This window comes from Tenrec ecaudatus, chromosome 8 (genome assembly GCF_050624435.1).
Source record: "Tenrec ecaudatus isolate mTenEca1 chromosome 8, mTenEca1.hap1, whole genome shotgun sequence".
NCBI lineage: Eukaryota > Metazoa > Chordata > Mammalia > Afrosoricida > Tenrecidae > Tenrec > Tenrec ecaudatus.
Window position 1 is genome coordinate 86,317,739 of NC_134537.1, and position 16,502 is coordinate 86,334,240.

Below are 16,502 nucleotides of genomic sequence, written 5' to 3' on the forward strand. Positions count from 1 at the left end.
AGCCTTGTGATGCAGAATGAGGGGTTGAAACTGACATATCACTGATAGCCACCAAATACATACAGAAATCAAAACAAAGGTAGTTGCTGGCCTAAGATGTCCTGTCAGTCAGCTGGCTCCTGCCAGTCTTTAACTTTCTATTTACTGTCTTGTGTGTGTGGCGTTTTTTTTTTTTGTTTGTTTGTTTTTGGAAACAAGTTTTAGCCCGTTCTCTTGAGTTACCTCTCTGTAGCAGCAGGCAGGACCTGTCCTTGCTCACCAATAACCAGTGCCCTTATGCAGACCCCCAAGAGCAGGGACATAAGCTGTGTCCAATTGGTTCTGACTTTTACAAAGACGTCAGTTGGAGGCAGTGCCTCCTTCAGAACCGCGTCGGTCTCCTTTGGGAGACTGGCGTGTCCTCCATGTCTGTGTACTTGCTTCTTGTGTACACGCATATGCAAAGCTTTCCTTCACAGTAAAGAGCACACACGCGGAACGGGAGGAGAGCGAGCAGACCTTTACAGGGAAAGGAAAGCCACTTTAGAAATGAATTATTTTCTTTGCTTTATTATTTTTACTGAGACAAAGAAGTATTGTATTGAGAGATATCTATTTTCATAATCAATATGTGCCTAAATTATATTTAAATCATTTCATTCTGTACTATATTTTCAATAATTATAAAATGTGTTGTTCATTCACCTAAAGGTACCTCTGTAGGCTTAACCTAAAACTGCAGAAAGGTCTGGAAGGTCCAAACATGATGTGCTTAGAAACTAAAGATTTTGGATCTAATGTATATTGCATTAATAAACTATATGAGATGTTGAAAAAGAGTTTCTTCTCTCGCATTCACAAAAAATCAGCACTTTCTAGACTTTGCTTATGTGAGGTTTTGGGGGGAAAGGTAAGGCATCTATTGTGAGTTAGTCTCTTAGAAAGTGCCGTGAAAGTAAACTTCTTTAAACACGATCATTTCATGATTGCCTTTTAAAATTCTACCCTGCCACCCACACAAACAACCCTGGTTCATTCTAAGCATAAGAAAAGATTGCCTTTGAATAATTCCTTTGTCCAAGATAGTCTTTAGTTGGTGTACACTTAACAGTAGCTTGATTAGGCTGGTTTTAAATATGCTTCCTGAAGACATCCACTGAGAAACTAGGAGAGAAAATTTTGGGAGGAAGTTGTGAAACACGAGTAAAATTCCCATTAGCCCCCGGATCAAACCTACTGTATCTGTACTGATAGTGAGAACCCAGCTGATGCGAGGAAAGTGAGGAACAGACCCAAGCAGTGCGATGACATTTTTGAGGAAATTATAGTAGGAGATGATGTTGTACATTCAAGACTTGGAATCTTTTCCCCAGCTGTTTGTTTTTATAGATTGTTTATACTGTGTCTCTAATGTCATCTCTAATATATGAAAAGCTATAAAACTTCATTCAATCTCTAAGGAAGTAAAAGAAAAATTAATTAAACAACAGAGGCCCTACAAAGGAAAGTGGCTGCGTTATTTTCTATATAAAGAACCTTATCCAAGGATTAATTCTCTGGAAGCCTGGTGAGATGTGTCAGCGAGCATTTACCACAAATTCTTCCTGCTGAGATTTTACATTAGGGCTAAAAGAATCTTTCATCTGCCACTCGGAAAGGTGGCTAAGCCACCACCGTTGCATTTTAATAAATCAGATTTCTTTTAATGTGGAACATGAAGTAATAATTCCATTAGGGCTATAATTTTCCAGAAGAAAATCCAATTATTAAAGCTCAATTTATTAACTGTAACTTCCTGGTAAATTGACTTATCCCTAGATACTGTAATGGGGTCCAAAGCTTTTTACTAAAAAACAAAGCAAAATAAATTACTTGTAAGTAATCTCTGACTAAGGATGTCTTTGAAATATGAACTTCACTCAACAAGCTTGATTAATAACTTGGTTTACGTCTTATCATTAGTGACATGTACTACATACACTATCGTAGGGCATATAAGAACCATTTACCCAGCTCTCATGAATTCCATGGATAATCCAGATGTCCACAACCTTCCACAATTGGAGTTATTAATACAACTGGCAAAATGTCAAAGTCTTTTTTTAAATGGATGTGATGTTTTAAATGTGCACATTAAAATATAACTTTAAATGTTTCCAACCCCTATGGATCAGGTGCATTAAGATACTAATAATAAAAGGCAATAAGAATGAAAACTTTGAAAAATGAGGCTTTCTACTTACACAGAGCATGGCCGTCTTGGGAACAGAGCGCCATCTTAAATTGGGAACTACCAGCACGAATTTGTTCAACATCTTTTTGGTGTTGTAGAAGATAAAACATATTTGGCTTTGGCCTTTGAGATCCATGTAACAAGTTAAAACTAATGCAGACTTAGAGGACATAAAGCAGATCAAATTAATTCATAGACCGGATTGCTATATTCATCTAACATTTCAGTGCATTTTAAAAAGTACCCAATTAAACTTTGAAGTTTATATTCTTAACATTCTTCTGTAGTTTACATCCTTCACTGTAAGAGGATGGCAGCTCATAGGCGAGTTAGGGGAAGGCCGCCGTGATATCAAAGGAGCAGCAGAACCAGCAGACAGAGCCCAGACTGGAGTGAGGACTCCCAGCCCATAGAGCAAGTCAAGCTGAGTGCTTTTGTGCCGGAGGCTGGCTTGTGGACTGGGGTGCCTCTGGGCACTTAATTCAGGATGTGCTGACCCCTGGCGCTTGAGCCGGATGCTTTTGAGTTGAGGTTTACAGCTGAGTGGCGTGTCCCTTTGGCACTTATTAAAATAAGTACAGTAACGCGTAGAGTTCTTTTTTACCACTTATACTGAGGCTCAGAGATGTGCAAACGTTTCTGGCACCCTGCTGCAATGGAACACGGATAAAAGGTATAATGGATCCACTGTGGAGTTCAACTGAGTGAGACGGTGTTAGTCATGCCATACGGCCCTCATGTCACATCGTTGCTCTCCTACAGCTGTTAGCACAGCGATTTTCACTTTTACATTCAGTACTGTGTGTTCAGTAAACACCTGAAATGTTCTACTGGCCTACGTCTGCCCTAGATAGTATTGCTCGTGTGAATTGCCACGGAGTTGATTTCATTGCAGTGACAAGCATGGGTTTTGAAGGCTGTGACCTAAGCTCCTGAGGTGCCTCTTAGGTGATTAAAACCATCAACTCTGGGCCTGAGGTTGGGCTCTTTAGCATCTGCATCACTCTCAGTTGACAGTCTTCTAATCAGGATATTTCCCTCACCACCACCACCCCTTGGTCTCCAGGTTTTGGATGGCATAAAATGCTTTCTGGAAAAATTTAAGCAGAGACACTTGGATGGAAGACTGAGGAACTTTCAAACTTCACTATCCATTCAGGGTCCTAATAGACTCGGCTTTTAAAAAAGGGACAACTGAGAAAACGAGTCCCTGGGAACCTGGTGAATCACAGCAGGTCTTTGTCAGAGACCGTGCCAGCAGATGAGGTGCCCGGGTGGGAAGGGACTCCACAGATACCTGCGGAGGTGCTGCCTTTTCAAAGTCAAGTGGACCATGTCGATGGAGTAAAGCCTTCAGACCCTCATGTGTTGATGGGCATGCCTCAAAATGAGAACAGCCCCATCTGCATAATTGGTTACAATGGTCTCAAACGTATGACGAGGATGGCACAGGCCTGGGCCGTGTTTCATTCTGTTGTACATAGACCGCCTCAATGGCGCCTAACAACAACTTGGTGGTTGTGATCTAGGGAGCCCCAGTTCATGGTGAGCCCATGTACAACAGGAAAAAAAGAAACATTTGCCTGATCCTGTACCATCCCTACGATTGTTTGAAGATTGTCAGTCAGAAGTAGATCACCCGGCCTTTCTTCCTAGTCTGCCTTCGTGTGAAAACTCCACTGAGACCTGTTCATCGTCACAGCCGTGTGTCCACTGTCACAGTTAGACTAGCGGTGATTGCACATCAAGTGCATTGCCAATAATCCTTTTGTCATCATTATTTATAAATCAGATCTTAAAACTGGTGGCAAGTCAATGATCAATATATGTATATGTACATGATAAATGAGGACTAAAAACAGGACCCCCTCCGAGGGATCCCAGGTCAACTTGTTTCTATATATATTTCGGCAGCCGCCCTGATGAGAGATTTTAGGGGGGCATTTCATCACTTAATCTAAGACATCAATTTCCCTCAACCCTTGATTGGTCTGCTAATTTCCTCAAGGGAAACCAAAAGAGTGACATTTTAATCTCCTCGAGTTGTGGCATCAGCTAGAAAGGTCTTAGCTGAGGTTTTAATGGCTAGGTTTAAGTACATTTAGCAGATACACCAGGGAACATTCCAATTACAAACACCATTAAAGGGCTTTATGTGAGGATTAAAAATGCTACTATTAAAAAAATAGTCCATGTCCAATATAATTTGCCAGCGGGAAAGACTGCCGTGTCCTAGGAAACTCCATATAAAAAGGAAGAGAGGAAAGCGAGAAACACCAGGACTCCGTCCACACCAAAGGAGGCTCGGCATTCTTTGGGCTCTTTAACGAAACAGGTACCGTGCTCTGTAGTTCTAGTATTTTTAAATGGGGGGAGGGGTGTGTGTGGAAATGCATCATATTGTACATCTACAGTGCATTCTACACCCCAAAGATTAAATTCAGAGATATCTGAAGGGACCTTGTCCTTCGCTGTCCTTGTCCCCACCGGCCAGATAAAGCCAGCCTGTGCGGAACTATAACCCCTCATTGACCAAGATTTGATGCTGTCTTTAGCTTCTTTCCCCATCAAATGAAAATTAATTTGAAGACTCTCAGTGAGAATCCCACATTTCATTAGATAACTCGAGGCCCCCTTGGCCAGGGAGGCATCTGGTCTGGGACTTTGTGCTCCGGGCGGTGTGCAAGCCTCTCTCATGCTCACAGATGGTCCAGCCAGCAGTAATGCTTAGAAGACTGGAAGACAGATACCCAGCAGGATGTAATTAGTATCTCCGTGTAGCCTTTTAACGTCAAGGAACTTTACATTCGCCAGAGAGTCCTAGCAGGAGCTGCTTTTCAGAGCAGATGGCTGAGTGGTGTTTTATTTTCTAACCTCAGGAATGATACCGTGAAAAACCCACAGGAGGGAAAATGGTAAGGCAAAAAGGTGAACTTGATAAGGAATCACCAGGTTAGATGTAGAAGACTTTTGGTTTTTTCCTTTTGCAAAATATAAATTGTTTTTTTTTTAAGTATCTCTCTTTTACATTCTTTCAAATATTCTATACTCAAAAGAGGGCAACTGAAAAAGAACACCTTCTTTCAACTCGAGGTAAAAAGGAAAAAAGGTCTGAATTCTTTAAAAATAGTTTGCACATGAGATATACTCTTCTCCTTCATTTTGTTGCCTGCTTTATCAATTTCAGGTCTTTTAGGAGCCTTTAGCCTCAAGGATTTTATAAACCTTAAATGCAGAGTTGCCTGTAAAAAGTCCAATCATTTTTGTTCTGATAGGCGTGTTGGAAGAAGCCAGAGCTTTGATTACTGATACATTGCTGAACACCTACCTACCCCAAATACTAAGACTAAACATGTGCCTGTGAAAGCCAGGGCTTCGTCCCCAACCCAGCTAGGGAACCAAGGCGTGCAAGTGACTGGTCTTGCAATGACTCCTCCAGCTTCAGGGAGGTTCGGGATACAAAGATTTTCACCGAAGAGCGCTTTGTGTCTTTTTTTGCACTCAACCCAGCCTCGGTCTATCTTGATGCTCCTTAGGATGGAGCTCATTCCAAAGCACTTAGCCGGACTTCTCTTGCTGACTCTCTGCGTGGTGGGCTGCTGCAGCCAACACTGGTCCTATGGTTTGCGCCCTGGAGGGAAGAGAAATGCCGAAAACCTAATGGATTCCTTCCAAGAGGTAAGTTTCCGATTCAATTTGGTTAAATACCCTAAGCATACACTATATGCCCCAGTGCACCGCTTGCGGCTCTAACCTAGGCCCTTAGAGGGAGACAGGCACCTCAAAAGTAGCAGTCCTGTTCCGACTTGCAGGCAAGATGCCTGTACAGTGGTAAGCGCAGGAAGAGTGTCTTAACTCTGTGTAAAGAACTGTGAGAGGAATGCATTAGGAACAATGGGATGGAGTCTCCACTGAAAATGGTTTGGGGGGAAAAAAAATCACAACTTCTAGCTATGCTCCTCCCCTCCCCCCAGCCCTCCCAACCACTCCAATCTCAGCTTTGTTAAATGTCAGTGAAATTAAGGTCGTATCACATTTTATCATTGTGAGCTAAATAACCTTGTTACAGTGCATGGTCTGTAACTCCCATAAGATAGAAGCAGAGTGCAGGACTTATTAGCAAGTTCAAGAAGACAAAGTCGTGTAGTGGGAAATGTGAAGTTCGGTTGGTTCCCAGGTTGTCTTCCAAGGGGGACTAGCATGCCCTGCACCCATGTGCCTGATTAGGGTCCAGAGACATAAGCCAAGTTCACACACACACACACACACACACACACACACACACACACACACACCCCACTAGCGAAGAGTTAAGCCACAGTCTATGAATGCACAGTCACTTCAAAAGAAATAAAGTGGGTCCCTCTCCCGAGCTGAGCAGGACTACCTAACGCAGAGATAAGAGACATTTTGCTCCAGAGTCCAAGTGGATCCCCATTCTAGGTGAGAGGGGTCATCTTAAGCACCTTCGCTCCCCCTGGTGAGTTGAGATGGGGAGGTTGTCTAGGGGAACGCTTCTAGTGTTTATATGGCACTCTCAAAGGGGAGAAGGGGGTGCCGCTGTGCAGATAGATGGTCAAGCAACTTTCCAACTCAGTTGGTCCTTGGGCCTCATACGTTGCTTCTTTGGGTTTTATCTGGGCTGCTGCTCTGGGTCGGCAGGTCTCAGCATTATCTCTGAGTACCGGCCTGTGGCAGGATTTCACTGGGACCTGGCTTAGACGTGAAGGGGTTTACCCAGCTGGTTCTCAGTCCTTTGTGGCTTGCTGATTTCACAGTCTCTTTTGTTCATCCCCTTCGCAGAAGGGACAGAAGTCCCTGCCTCTCCCCATCAGAAAACATGCTGCACTTTACTTCACATAAACTCATCACCATTAGGACTAGCACCACCATCACGGGGTCCCTGGGTGGCACACATGGTTGATTGCTCAACAACTTACTGAAAGGTTGGCAGTTTGATTCCACCCAGTGGTACTTTGGAAGACCCGAAACCCACTGCTGTGGAGCCCATGCCAGCTCATGAGGACCCATGCATAGGGTTTGTGAGGCTATCATTTAAAAATGTTTTAACGTTTTATTGACATATAATGCATATATCATATAATTCAATGATTTAAATCAGTGGTTCTCAACCTTCCTAATGCTGTGACCCTTTCATACAGTTCCTCATGTTATGGTGACTCCCCAACCATAAAATTATTTTTGTTGCTACTTCATAACTGTACTTTTGCTACTGTTATGAATCAGGCGACCCCTGTGAAAGGGTCATTCGACCCCCAAAGGGGTCGCGACTCACAGGTTGAGAACCACTGGTTTAAATACATTTAAAAGCATTATGCAACCATCAACACAATCACTATTAGAACATTTGTTTCATTCTTGTACTCATAATTATTAGCTCTCCATTCTTCTTTTGTGAGACTATAAATCTTTTAAAAAAATGTTTTATTAGCATTTTCCACATGTTATACAATTCAATAATTCAGCGATTTCAAGAAGAATTGTATAATTGTCATCTTCAATTCTTCTTCCCTGTAGTCATTGTTATTCATATAACCCCACCCAATTTTGGCCAAAATATACACAATAGAATATTCTCCAATTCCACAACTTCTACTTGTATAATTCAGTGTTATTGATTATATTCTTCGTGTTGTATAACCATTATTGATATCCTTTCTCACGTTATTCCACCACCATTCACATAAACTCAATGTCCGCTACACAACAACCCTTTCGCCTTCACCTATGGTCAACACTGGTCAAGTTTCTTTGTTTGTTTGTTTTTCTCTCCCACCCCATATCCTTACATCCCCTACAAACCACGGCACCAGTTATTCTCTCTAGGCATCTACTCCTTCTGGGCTTCACAAACGGGGAAACCCAACGGAAACAATTAAAAACCAAAGCAAAATAAAGTTGTAAGGATACAATAATTATAAGATAAAGATAAAAAATACAAATAATGTATAAGAAAGACCGCCGTCAATATTTTAAAAGCCAGGGAAGAAATTTTTGTCATGGAACAAGCAAGAGATACTTGAGCCTGGAACAAAATCAGGTTGAATCAAGAGGGAGGTCAACTGATCGAGTATCAAGTTCGATCCAGCACAACCAAATTTACAATGCTCTCTGATAATCAAGCTGTCTGAGACCCTTTCCTGGGGCTAGCGGGCATCCGTCAGAGGCTTATTGGACTGGCTACAGTGCAGATGGCTTTGGGCTCCCACTGACCTCTCTAGCCTTCTGCAAATTGGGTGTTCACAATTTAAACTCTGATACTTTTCCCTTCGTCATGTTTGGATTTTGTTACTGTCACCTTTGAATCGTACAGCTGGTGTGATTCTTCCTCATAGACTTAGTGATTCTTCACTTAGATGGCTGCAGCTTATAAGTCTTTCCAGAGCAGACAGCCCTATCTTTCTCCCATGGGGTAGTTGGCCCCCTAACCTTATGGTCTGCAGCCCATGCCTGCCAGACAGCACCGTTGGAGTTCGGTTCGGGTTCACAGCTTTGGAAGCCCAGGGAGCAGTTCTGTTCTGCAGCACAGTGGGTCGCTGGGTGCTGGAATCCACTTGACCACAACCCACAGCTTGCACCAGCACCCACCTGGGCACTGCGGCTCTTCCCAGTGAAAGGGAGGCTTCTCCAGCTTCTCTGAGGACTAAGGCCAGCCAGACATATGAGCTGGGTAATTGAAAAGAGAAAAGAAAGAAATCTGGTTAATAAAAAAAATCAATTTTTAATCTTCTTCTTTTAAAAATGTAACAGATATAAATAGGTCCCTATCAGGAGCCACGATTCAGAGCTGGTAGACACCACGGAAGACTCAGGATGGGAAATAACAAAATAATGGCTAGAGAAACAAACCAAAAAAAAAGTCAACTTTTCTTTTTAGAAACAAAATATTTTTTATAATGGATTTTGTTTTGACTTGGCTTAAGAATAACCTACTTTTGAGCTCTTCTCTTTTTAAAATATCTTTTTATTGGGAGCTTGTACAGCTCTTATCACACTCCAGACATACATACATCCATTGTGTCGAGCACATTTGTTGCCATCATCATTCTCAAAACATTTTCTTTCTACTTGAGCTACTCATTTTTCCCTCCCTCTCCCACTCTCTCTCGTTCATGAACCCTTGATGATTTATAAATTATTATTTTTTCATGTCTTACACTGACTAATGTCTCCCTTCACCCACTTTACTGTTGTCCACCCCCCTGGGAGGGGGTTATATGTAGATCATTATAATTGGTTCCCACCTTTACCTTCCCCTCCTGGTATCAATACTTTCATTATTCGTCCTGAAAGGTCATTTAACTTTTCATTGGGGCACAAAAACCCTTTTGGAAGCAATAGGAAAAGATAATTGAGTATTAACTAAAGAAGCCCTAGAATCTGAAATCTCCTCTCTTCAGATTGTCTGAAGCAGTTTCCACTTAAACATTAAGCATTTAGGAACCAAATCCAAACCATACTTACTACCATCAAGTCAACACTGACTCATAGTGACCCTCTATAGGACAGGCAGGGCTTTCCCTGTAAGTTTCCTAGACTGTAAATGATTACAGGAGTAGAAAGCCCCATCTTTCTCCTAAGGAGCTGCTGGTTTCGAACTACTGACCTTGTGGATTGCAGCCCAATTCATACCACTATTCCACCAGGATCCCTGACGTACTTAGTAAAAATTGAAAATTAAAATGAACCCTATTAATAACTAAGATCATCCCCCTTGAAACAAAACAAAAAGCCCCTACAGAACACAGTTGCCAATTTCTACTCCTGGTGACCCTATGGGACAATGGGAACTGCCCCACAGGGCTTCCGAGGCTGTGGTTTTCTTATGGAAGCCGACTGCCACATCGCTCTCCCATGAAGTGGCTAGTGGATTTGAACCCCCAACTTCACAGTCAGCACCTGAACCCCAGGTATCACGGGGATGCTAAAGGAAAAGGAAACAGGAAACCACCGTCGATCGCACTATTCCAACACATGCAACCTGGTCAGACAGAGGAGAGCTACCACACGGGGTTTCCACGGCTGCCCACCTTGACAGCCATGGCCTCGCGGTCCCCAGGGGAGCGAATACCGGGTTTCGAGGCTACCAGCCCTTTTGGTAGCAGTGGGTTCTTGAACCACTCCAAAGCCCACTCCTCATGAAGCCCAAAGGAGAGCACACTCTCTTTCTGTCATCTCCATTATCTCCAGACCCCCGCCCCCCAAATCTGAAAATGCTTGACTGGGGATCCGAGCTCCTCAAGTCCCATCACAGACCCGCGATCTTCTCAGATCAGAGTGACAGTCGGCCGTCCCACAAGCCCCTTGACCTCACTTTCTGTTGGGCAGAAGGTGCTGCTTTTCAGTTAACCTCTTTGGAAAACACGATTTCCTTTCTTTATTTCCATCTCTGAGAATCACATTCTGTGTCTTCAGATGGCCAGAGAGGTTGACCAGCTCGCAGAACCCCAGCGCTTAGACTGCGCTGTCCACCGGCTGCGCTCTCCCCTCAGGGAGCTGCAAGGAGCGCTGGTAAGTTCCGGGGTAATGACACCGCTTCAGAGATGGAAAGAAACCTTGAGGACAACCTAGGACAGCCTCCTGTCACCCACTGGAGAACCTCCCCCCTCCCCTCCCCCCCCCCCCCCCCCCCCGACATTGCAGTCGGCCCCTCCTAGATACAGAGTCACTGCCTTCGTTTTCATTCCCTCACACTTTCACTGGGACACCTTCATCAGCCAAATCTTGGCGCTCACCTTTGGAATGGCTGACAGAGTTCTTCCCACCCCCACATGTCAATTCAAGTCCATGAAAAACGAATGCAGATGCTTCACTTAGCCGCTCCACACCTCTGCAGCCTGTTTATGCCCCAAGTGTTCTTGGTGTGAAGGCATTTCCACTAGCTCTCGGGAACGTAGCTATCAGAACCAAACCAACAAAAAAGGTTATTTTACTTTCATTTTTCCCTTTTGTAACTAAAAAAAAATACTAGCAGATTTATAATTCAGAGGCACAGGCTTGATTGCCAGTTTTCGGATCAGAATATACCTGTCTCCAATTCCTCCAAGTGGCAATCCACTGCTCTGATCCCCAGGACCAGGGAAAGCCTGAGTAAATCGCATAGAAAGTCATTCTCACCAGTGACTTCAACTTCCGTGTTCACAGAACAAGGAAGAAAGTGGGCAGACATGTTCATTTCCCTTTCTCCCGCTGCTCATCACGTGATAAAATAACCGCAGGCGGTGGGCTTTCTCAAAGGTGACATTAGCAAGCAGGGACTGAGGCAAAGGCTGTGGTCATAGCAAACTGTTCAGATCCCCTTCCGTCCTTTTGAATCATTTTATTGGGGGCCCATACAACTCATATCACAATCCATCCATTGTATGTCAAGCATATTTGTACATTTGTTGCCCTCATCATTCCCCAAACATTTTGCTTTCTGCTTGAGCCCTTGGTATCAGCTCCTCATTTTTCCCCCTCCCTCCCCCTCCCTCATGAACCCTTGATAATTTATAAATTATTATTTTGTCATATTTACACTGTCCGATGTCTCCCTTCATCTTCTTTACTGTTGTCCATCCCCCAGGGAGGAGGCTATATGTAGATCCTTGTAATCGGTTCCCCCTTTCTCCCCCACCTTCCCTCCACCCTTCTCCTCCTTTACCTCCTTTCCTCTTATGCTGCCAGTGTGCACTTTATACACATGACACATATGAAAAGTAAGGCAGGATCTACCACCTCTTTTTAAAAATCAGTTTATTGGGGACTCATACAATTCTTATCACCATCCATATATCAATTGTGTAAAGCACATTTGTACATTCATTACCATGATCCTTTTCAAAACATTTGCTCGCCACATAAGCCCCTGGCATCAGCTCATTTTCCCCCTCCCTCCCCGCTCCCCCATCCCTCATGAACCTTTGATAACTTATGAATTATTATTATGTCATATTTACACTGTCTTAAGATAGCCTTCACTCACTTTTCTTTTGTCCTCCCAGGAAGGAGGTTATATGTAGATCCTCGTAATCGGACCCTCCTTCCACCCTCTCAGTATTGCCACTCACACCACTGGTTCTGAAGGGATCATCTGTCTTGGATTCCCTGTGTTTCCAATTCCTATCTGTACCAGTGTCCATCCTCTGGTCTAGCCAGACTTGTAAGGTAGAATTGGGATCATGATATTGGGGTGGGGGGTGGGCTGAAGCATTTAGGAACCAGAGGAAAGTTGTATGTTTCATCATTGCTACACTTCACCCTGACTGGCTCATCTCCTCCTCCCGACCCTTCCTTAAGGGGATGTCCAGTTGCCTACAAGTGGGCTTTGGGTCCCCACTCTGCACTCCCCCTCATTCACAATGATAGGATTTTTTGTTCTTTGATTCCTGATACCTCATTCCTTCGACACCTCGTGATCACATAGGCTGGTGTGCTTCTTCCATGTGGGCTTCGTTGCTTCCAAACTAGATTGCTGCTTGTTTACCTTCAAGCCTTTAAGACCCCAGATGTTATATCTTTTGATAGCCAGGAACCATCAGCTTTCTTCACCGCATTTACTTATGCACCCATTTGTTTTCAGTGCTCCTATCAGGGAGGTGAGCACATTATGACATGATTTTTTGTTCTTTGATGCCTGATAACTGATTCCTTCAGAACCACGTGCTTCTTCCATGTGGGCTTCTTCCATGTGGGCTTTGTTGCTTCCAAACTATATTTCTGCTTGCTTACCTTCAAGTCTTTAAGATCCCAGATGCTATCTCTTTTGATAGCTGGGCACCATCAGCTTTCTTCACCACATTTGCTTATGTACCCGCTTTGTCTTCAGCGATTGTGTCGGGAAGATGAGCATCATGGAATGCCAGTTTAATAGAACAAAGTATTCTTGCATTGAGGGAGTACTTGAGTGGAGGCCCAATGTCCATCTGCTACCTGAATACTAAACCTATGCATATATGCACATAAATCTATTTCCCTATCCTCACATATAAATATGTACACATGTACATGCCTTTATTGAGACCTCTATAAATGCCATTTGCCTCCTAACTCTTTCCTCTATTTCCTTTTACTTTCCTCTTGTCCCACTATCATGCTCAGTCTTCATTGGGTTTCAGTAATTCATCTTAGTTACATTACCCTTGATCATGCCCTACCAAGTCTTCTACACCTTCCTCAACACTGATTTGGATCACTTGTTCCGTTGTCCTTGGGTTTGTTAACACCACTTCCTTTCCTCTCACCTTCCCTTCTCTCATGTCCCCCTGGAACTGTTGGTCCTGTTGTTTTCTTCTCCAGATTGTTCATTCAGCCTATCTTATTTAGACAGAGCTGCGGATATAATAATATGCACAAAAACAAGACAGAGAAAAACCAAACAACAAAAGAAAACAAAACAATAACAACAAAAAGCCAATCACAAAATAAACAAACAAACATAAAAACAAAACAACAAAAAAGAAAAGCTTGTAGTTAGTTCAATGACTGTTTGTTGGCCTTTAGGAGTGGTTTCTGGTGGAGTCTGTTGTGGTGCCACACCCTGGCCCCAAAGTCTATTTTTGGTATTCTCTGGGGACTTCGTTGCTCTGTTCCCCTTGCTGTTCTGTTGCACGCCCTTAGTGTTTTGCCTCAGTGTGGTGTGATGAGACCGGGTGCAATTCCCACAATGTGTCTCCAGTGTTGTCTCCTGTAGGGCTGTGGATCAGTGAGGGATGTCGTGTCTCATAGTGGGGCCGGCCATATGGTCTTCTCTGTGGATTGGCTGCTCTGAGGAGGAATCTCGTCATCAAGGCTTGGTGGGCCAGGATGTGTTCCAATATCTCTTCCTCCCCCTTCATTTGCTCCCGTGTGCTCTGATCAAACATGTCCCTCTCCCTGAGCTGCAGCTTCAGTGCTGTCCTCTGAAATAAATTCTGTTGAGGGGAGGGGCAGCTGTCAGAATCTGCCATCCCTCTCTTTCTAGTCCCGAAAAGAAACCGACCCGACCCATCCCTTCCATAGAGGTTCTTTTGCAGTTGTTTAAAATTTAATGAAATGCACTGAGTTAAGCCATCTTTGATGTGTTTTTTGCTTACTAAAATTTTCAGGAAAGTCTGATTGAAGAGGAAACTGGGCAAAAGAAGATGTGATCTAAAAAAAAAAAAAAGAAGATGTGATCCAGTCAAGTGATCCAGGATTGGCAACACCGAAGTATACTGCTATTTGCATCCCGCTTAGCGTTATCTCCAGTAACTTGTAAGGATGTCAGAAATTCTCACACCAAGTGCACATATTTCTTAATGAAGTGCTACTATGTTGTGAATAAAGTAGTTTGAATGTTCACCCCTTCTCTATCTCTGATGTCTGATGGGGCCACAAATGGGAGCGAGTGTGTCTGCAGGTGAGCGATGGGAAGGAGGGAGAGATGAGTCTGCAGGTGAGAGATGAGTCTGCAGGCGAGAGATGGGGAGGGAGAGATGTCTCCAGGTGATAGATGAGGAGGAGGGAGCGATGAGTCTGCAGGCGATAGATGGGGAGGGAGAGATTGATCAAGGGAGTCTGGCGGTTCTCGTCCACGCTCAGCTTACATTCAGATGGAAGAGAAAGGCCATATATCAAGCGCTGATTGAACTGTTTCAATTCCAGCTTCCTATGGGATTTTTTTTTCAGAATTTTATTTTTTTATTTATTTATTTATTTTTTTAAATTTTTTTTATTTTAACAATTTATTGGGGCTGATACAATTCTTTTCACAGTTCATACTTATACATACATCAATTGTATAAAGCACATCTGTACAGTCTTTGCCCTAATCATTTTTTTCTCTTTTCTTCTTTTACATTTTATTAGGGACTCAAACAACTCTTACCACAATCCATACATATACATACATCAATTGTATAAAGCACATCCATACATTCCCTGCCCCCCTATGGGATTTTAACTGTAATCTTTGATCCTACTCAATACTCAAAAATCCAAACTCATAGCCTTTGGAGTCAATTCTGACTCATAGTGACCCTAGAGGACAGAGTAAATGGCCCCTATGGGTCTCTGAGTCTGTACATCTTCACAGAAGTAGAAAGCCTCATCTTTGTCCTGCAGAAGAGTTGGTTTTGAACGGCTGACCTTGAGGTGAGCAGCCCCAATGCACAACCCACTATGCCACCACGGTGCCTGATTTTTGATCCTACTTAACATAAACGAGGCTATAGTCAAGGTTTCCTCCCACTTAGTTCCTTAGAAATCAAGTGGCACTTGAGTGAGCCCTGGGGGAAAGGAGGCCGCTGAAGAGCCCTGGTCTAGCGATCCTCCTGGCCATGAACAATCCAAGTTCACCAGGGCAAGTGTGGCACATTGACATTTGGAGACAAGGGCTATAAATACTGCCTGATCTTGGTGGAATTTCCCTGGAGAAGTGCTATGGCAGACTGCCAGTTGAAGATAGGCTTCAGGTGATCCCAAGTGCCCTCATCAAATGGTACTGCCACCACTCACTGTCCAGAAAGACTAGTGGCAAACTTCGGGCTAGATGTGTGTGTGTGTAAATATTCACATCCATCTTTATAACCCTGGAAAGCAAATGGATAGCCGTCACTTGAAATGGAAGAAATCTGGGCTCCAGGAGTTCAAAAGACTCATTCCACACCAAGGAGTTCCCTCCCAAGACTTTGGCAGGGCTCTGTTGGCAGCCAAACTCCCCCCCCCTCCCGCCACCCCCCTCACCCCGGGCTCCTGCCAGCCTCTAACGGGTGATGACTCTGAGTTCTGTCCCACAGAGCTGTCACCCCGTGCAGGATCTTCTGCTGACAATCCTTTTCAAGAGGGGGTCTCACGAGCTAATCTGCTAGGTCGTTCTACTGGGCTCGGCTTTGTGGAGACAGGTTTATGTGATCGACTGGACTAATTGTTTGCACTTGTCTTTTGATTAGATTGCAAATGTTTTCAAGTCCTAAAACTCTTTTTTTTAAGCTGAAACAAACAAAACAAACGTAAGCATAACCCTAATCCTTAAACCAGTACCAATCCCAACCTCCTTGCCCACTCCAGCCTTAGTTACGCTAATCGAACTGGTGCTCGCCCCCACCTCCCCCTCCCCAGTCTCTGACCTGACACATTACCCACGCGGATTTCATAAAACCCATCTTGAACACCACTTTTTACAAATGGTAAGTTGAAAAGTACCGCTTGGAAGGTTCCGGTTCCTGCAGGCACAGGTCTCCAAGAACCCTGGATGGCCGTGTTGCTGTCTGTCGCACATTGGGGCCTTATGAGCTGGGACCGACTGCCTGGTGTCTACTAACAATTCCAA

The 16,502-nt window shown here is 43.8% G+C and overlaps 1 protein-coding gene across 1 annotated transcript; it reads left to right on the plus strand.

The window, feature by feature from the left end:
* The first annotated feature begins 5,737 nt into the window (after positions 1-5,737).
* Positions 5,738-14,340, plus strand: GNRH1 (gonadotropin releasing hormone 1). Its single transcript, XM_075555712.1, has 3 exons — positions 5,738-5,890; positions 10,649-10,744; positions 14,299-14,340. The coding sequence occupies exons 1-3, from the start codon at positions 5,738-5,740 to the stop codon at positions 14,338-14,340; spliced, it is 291 nt and encodes a 96-aa protein (XP_075411827.1).
* The last annotated feature ends 2,162 nt before the right edge of the window (positions 14,341-16,502 follow it).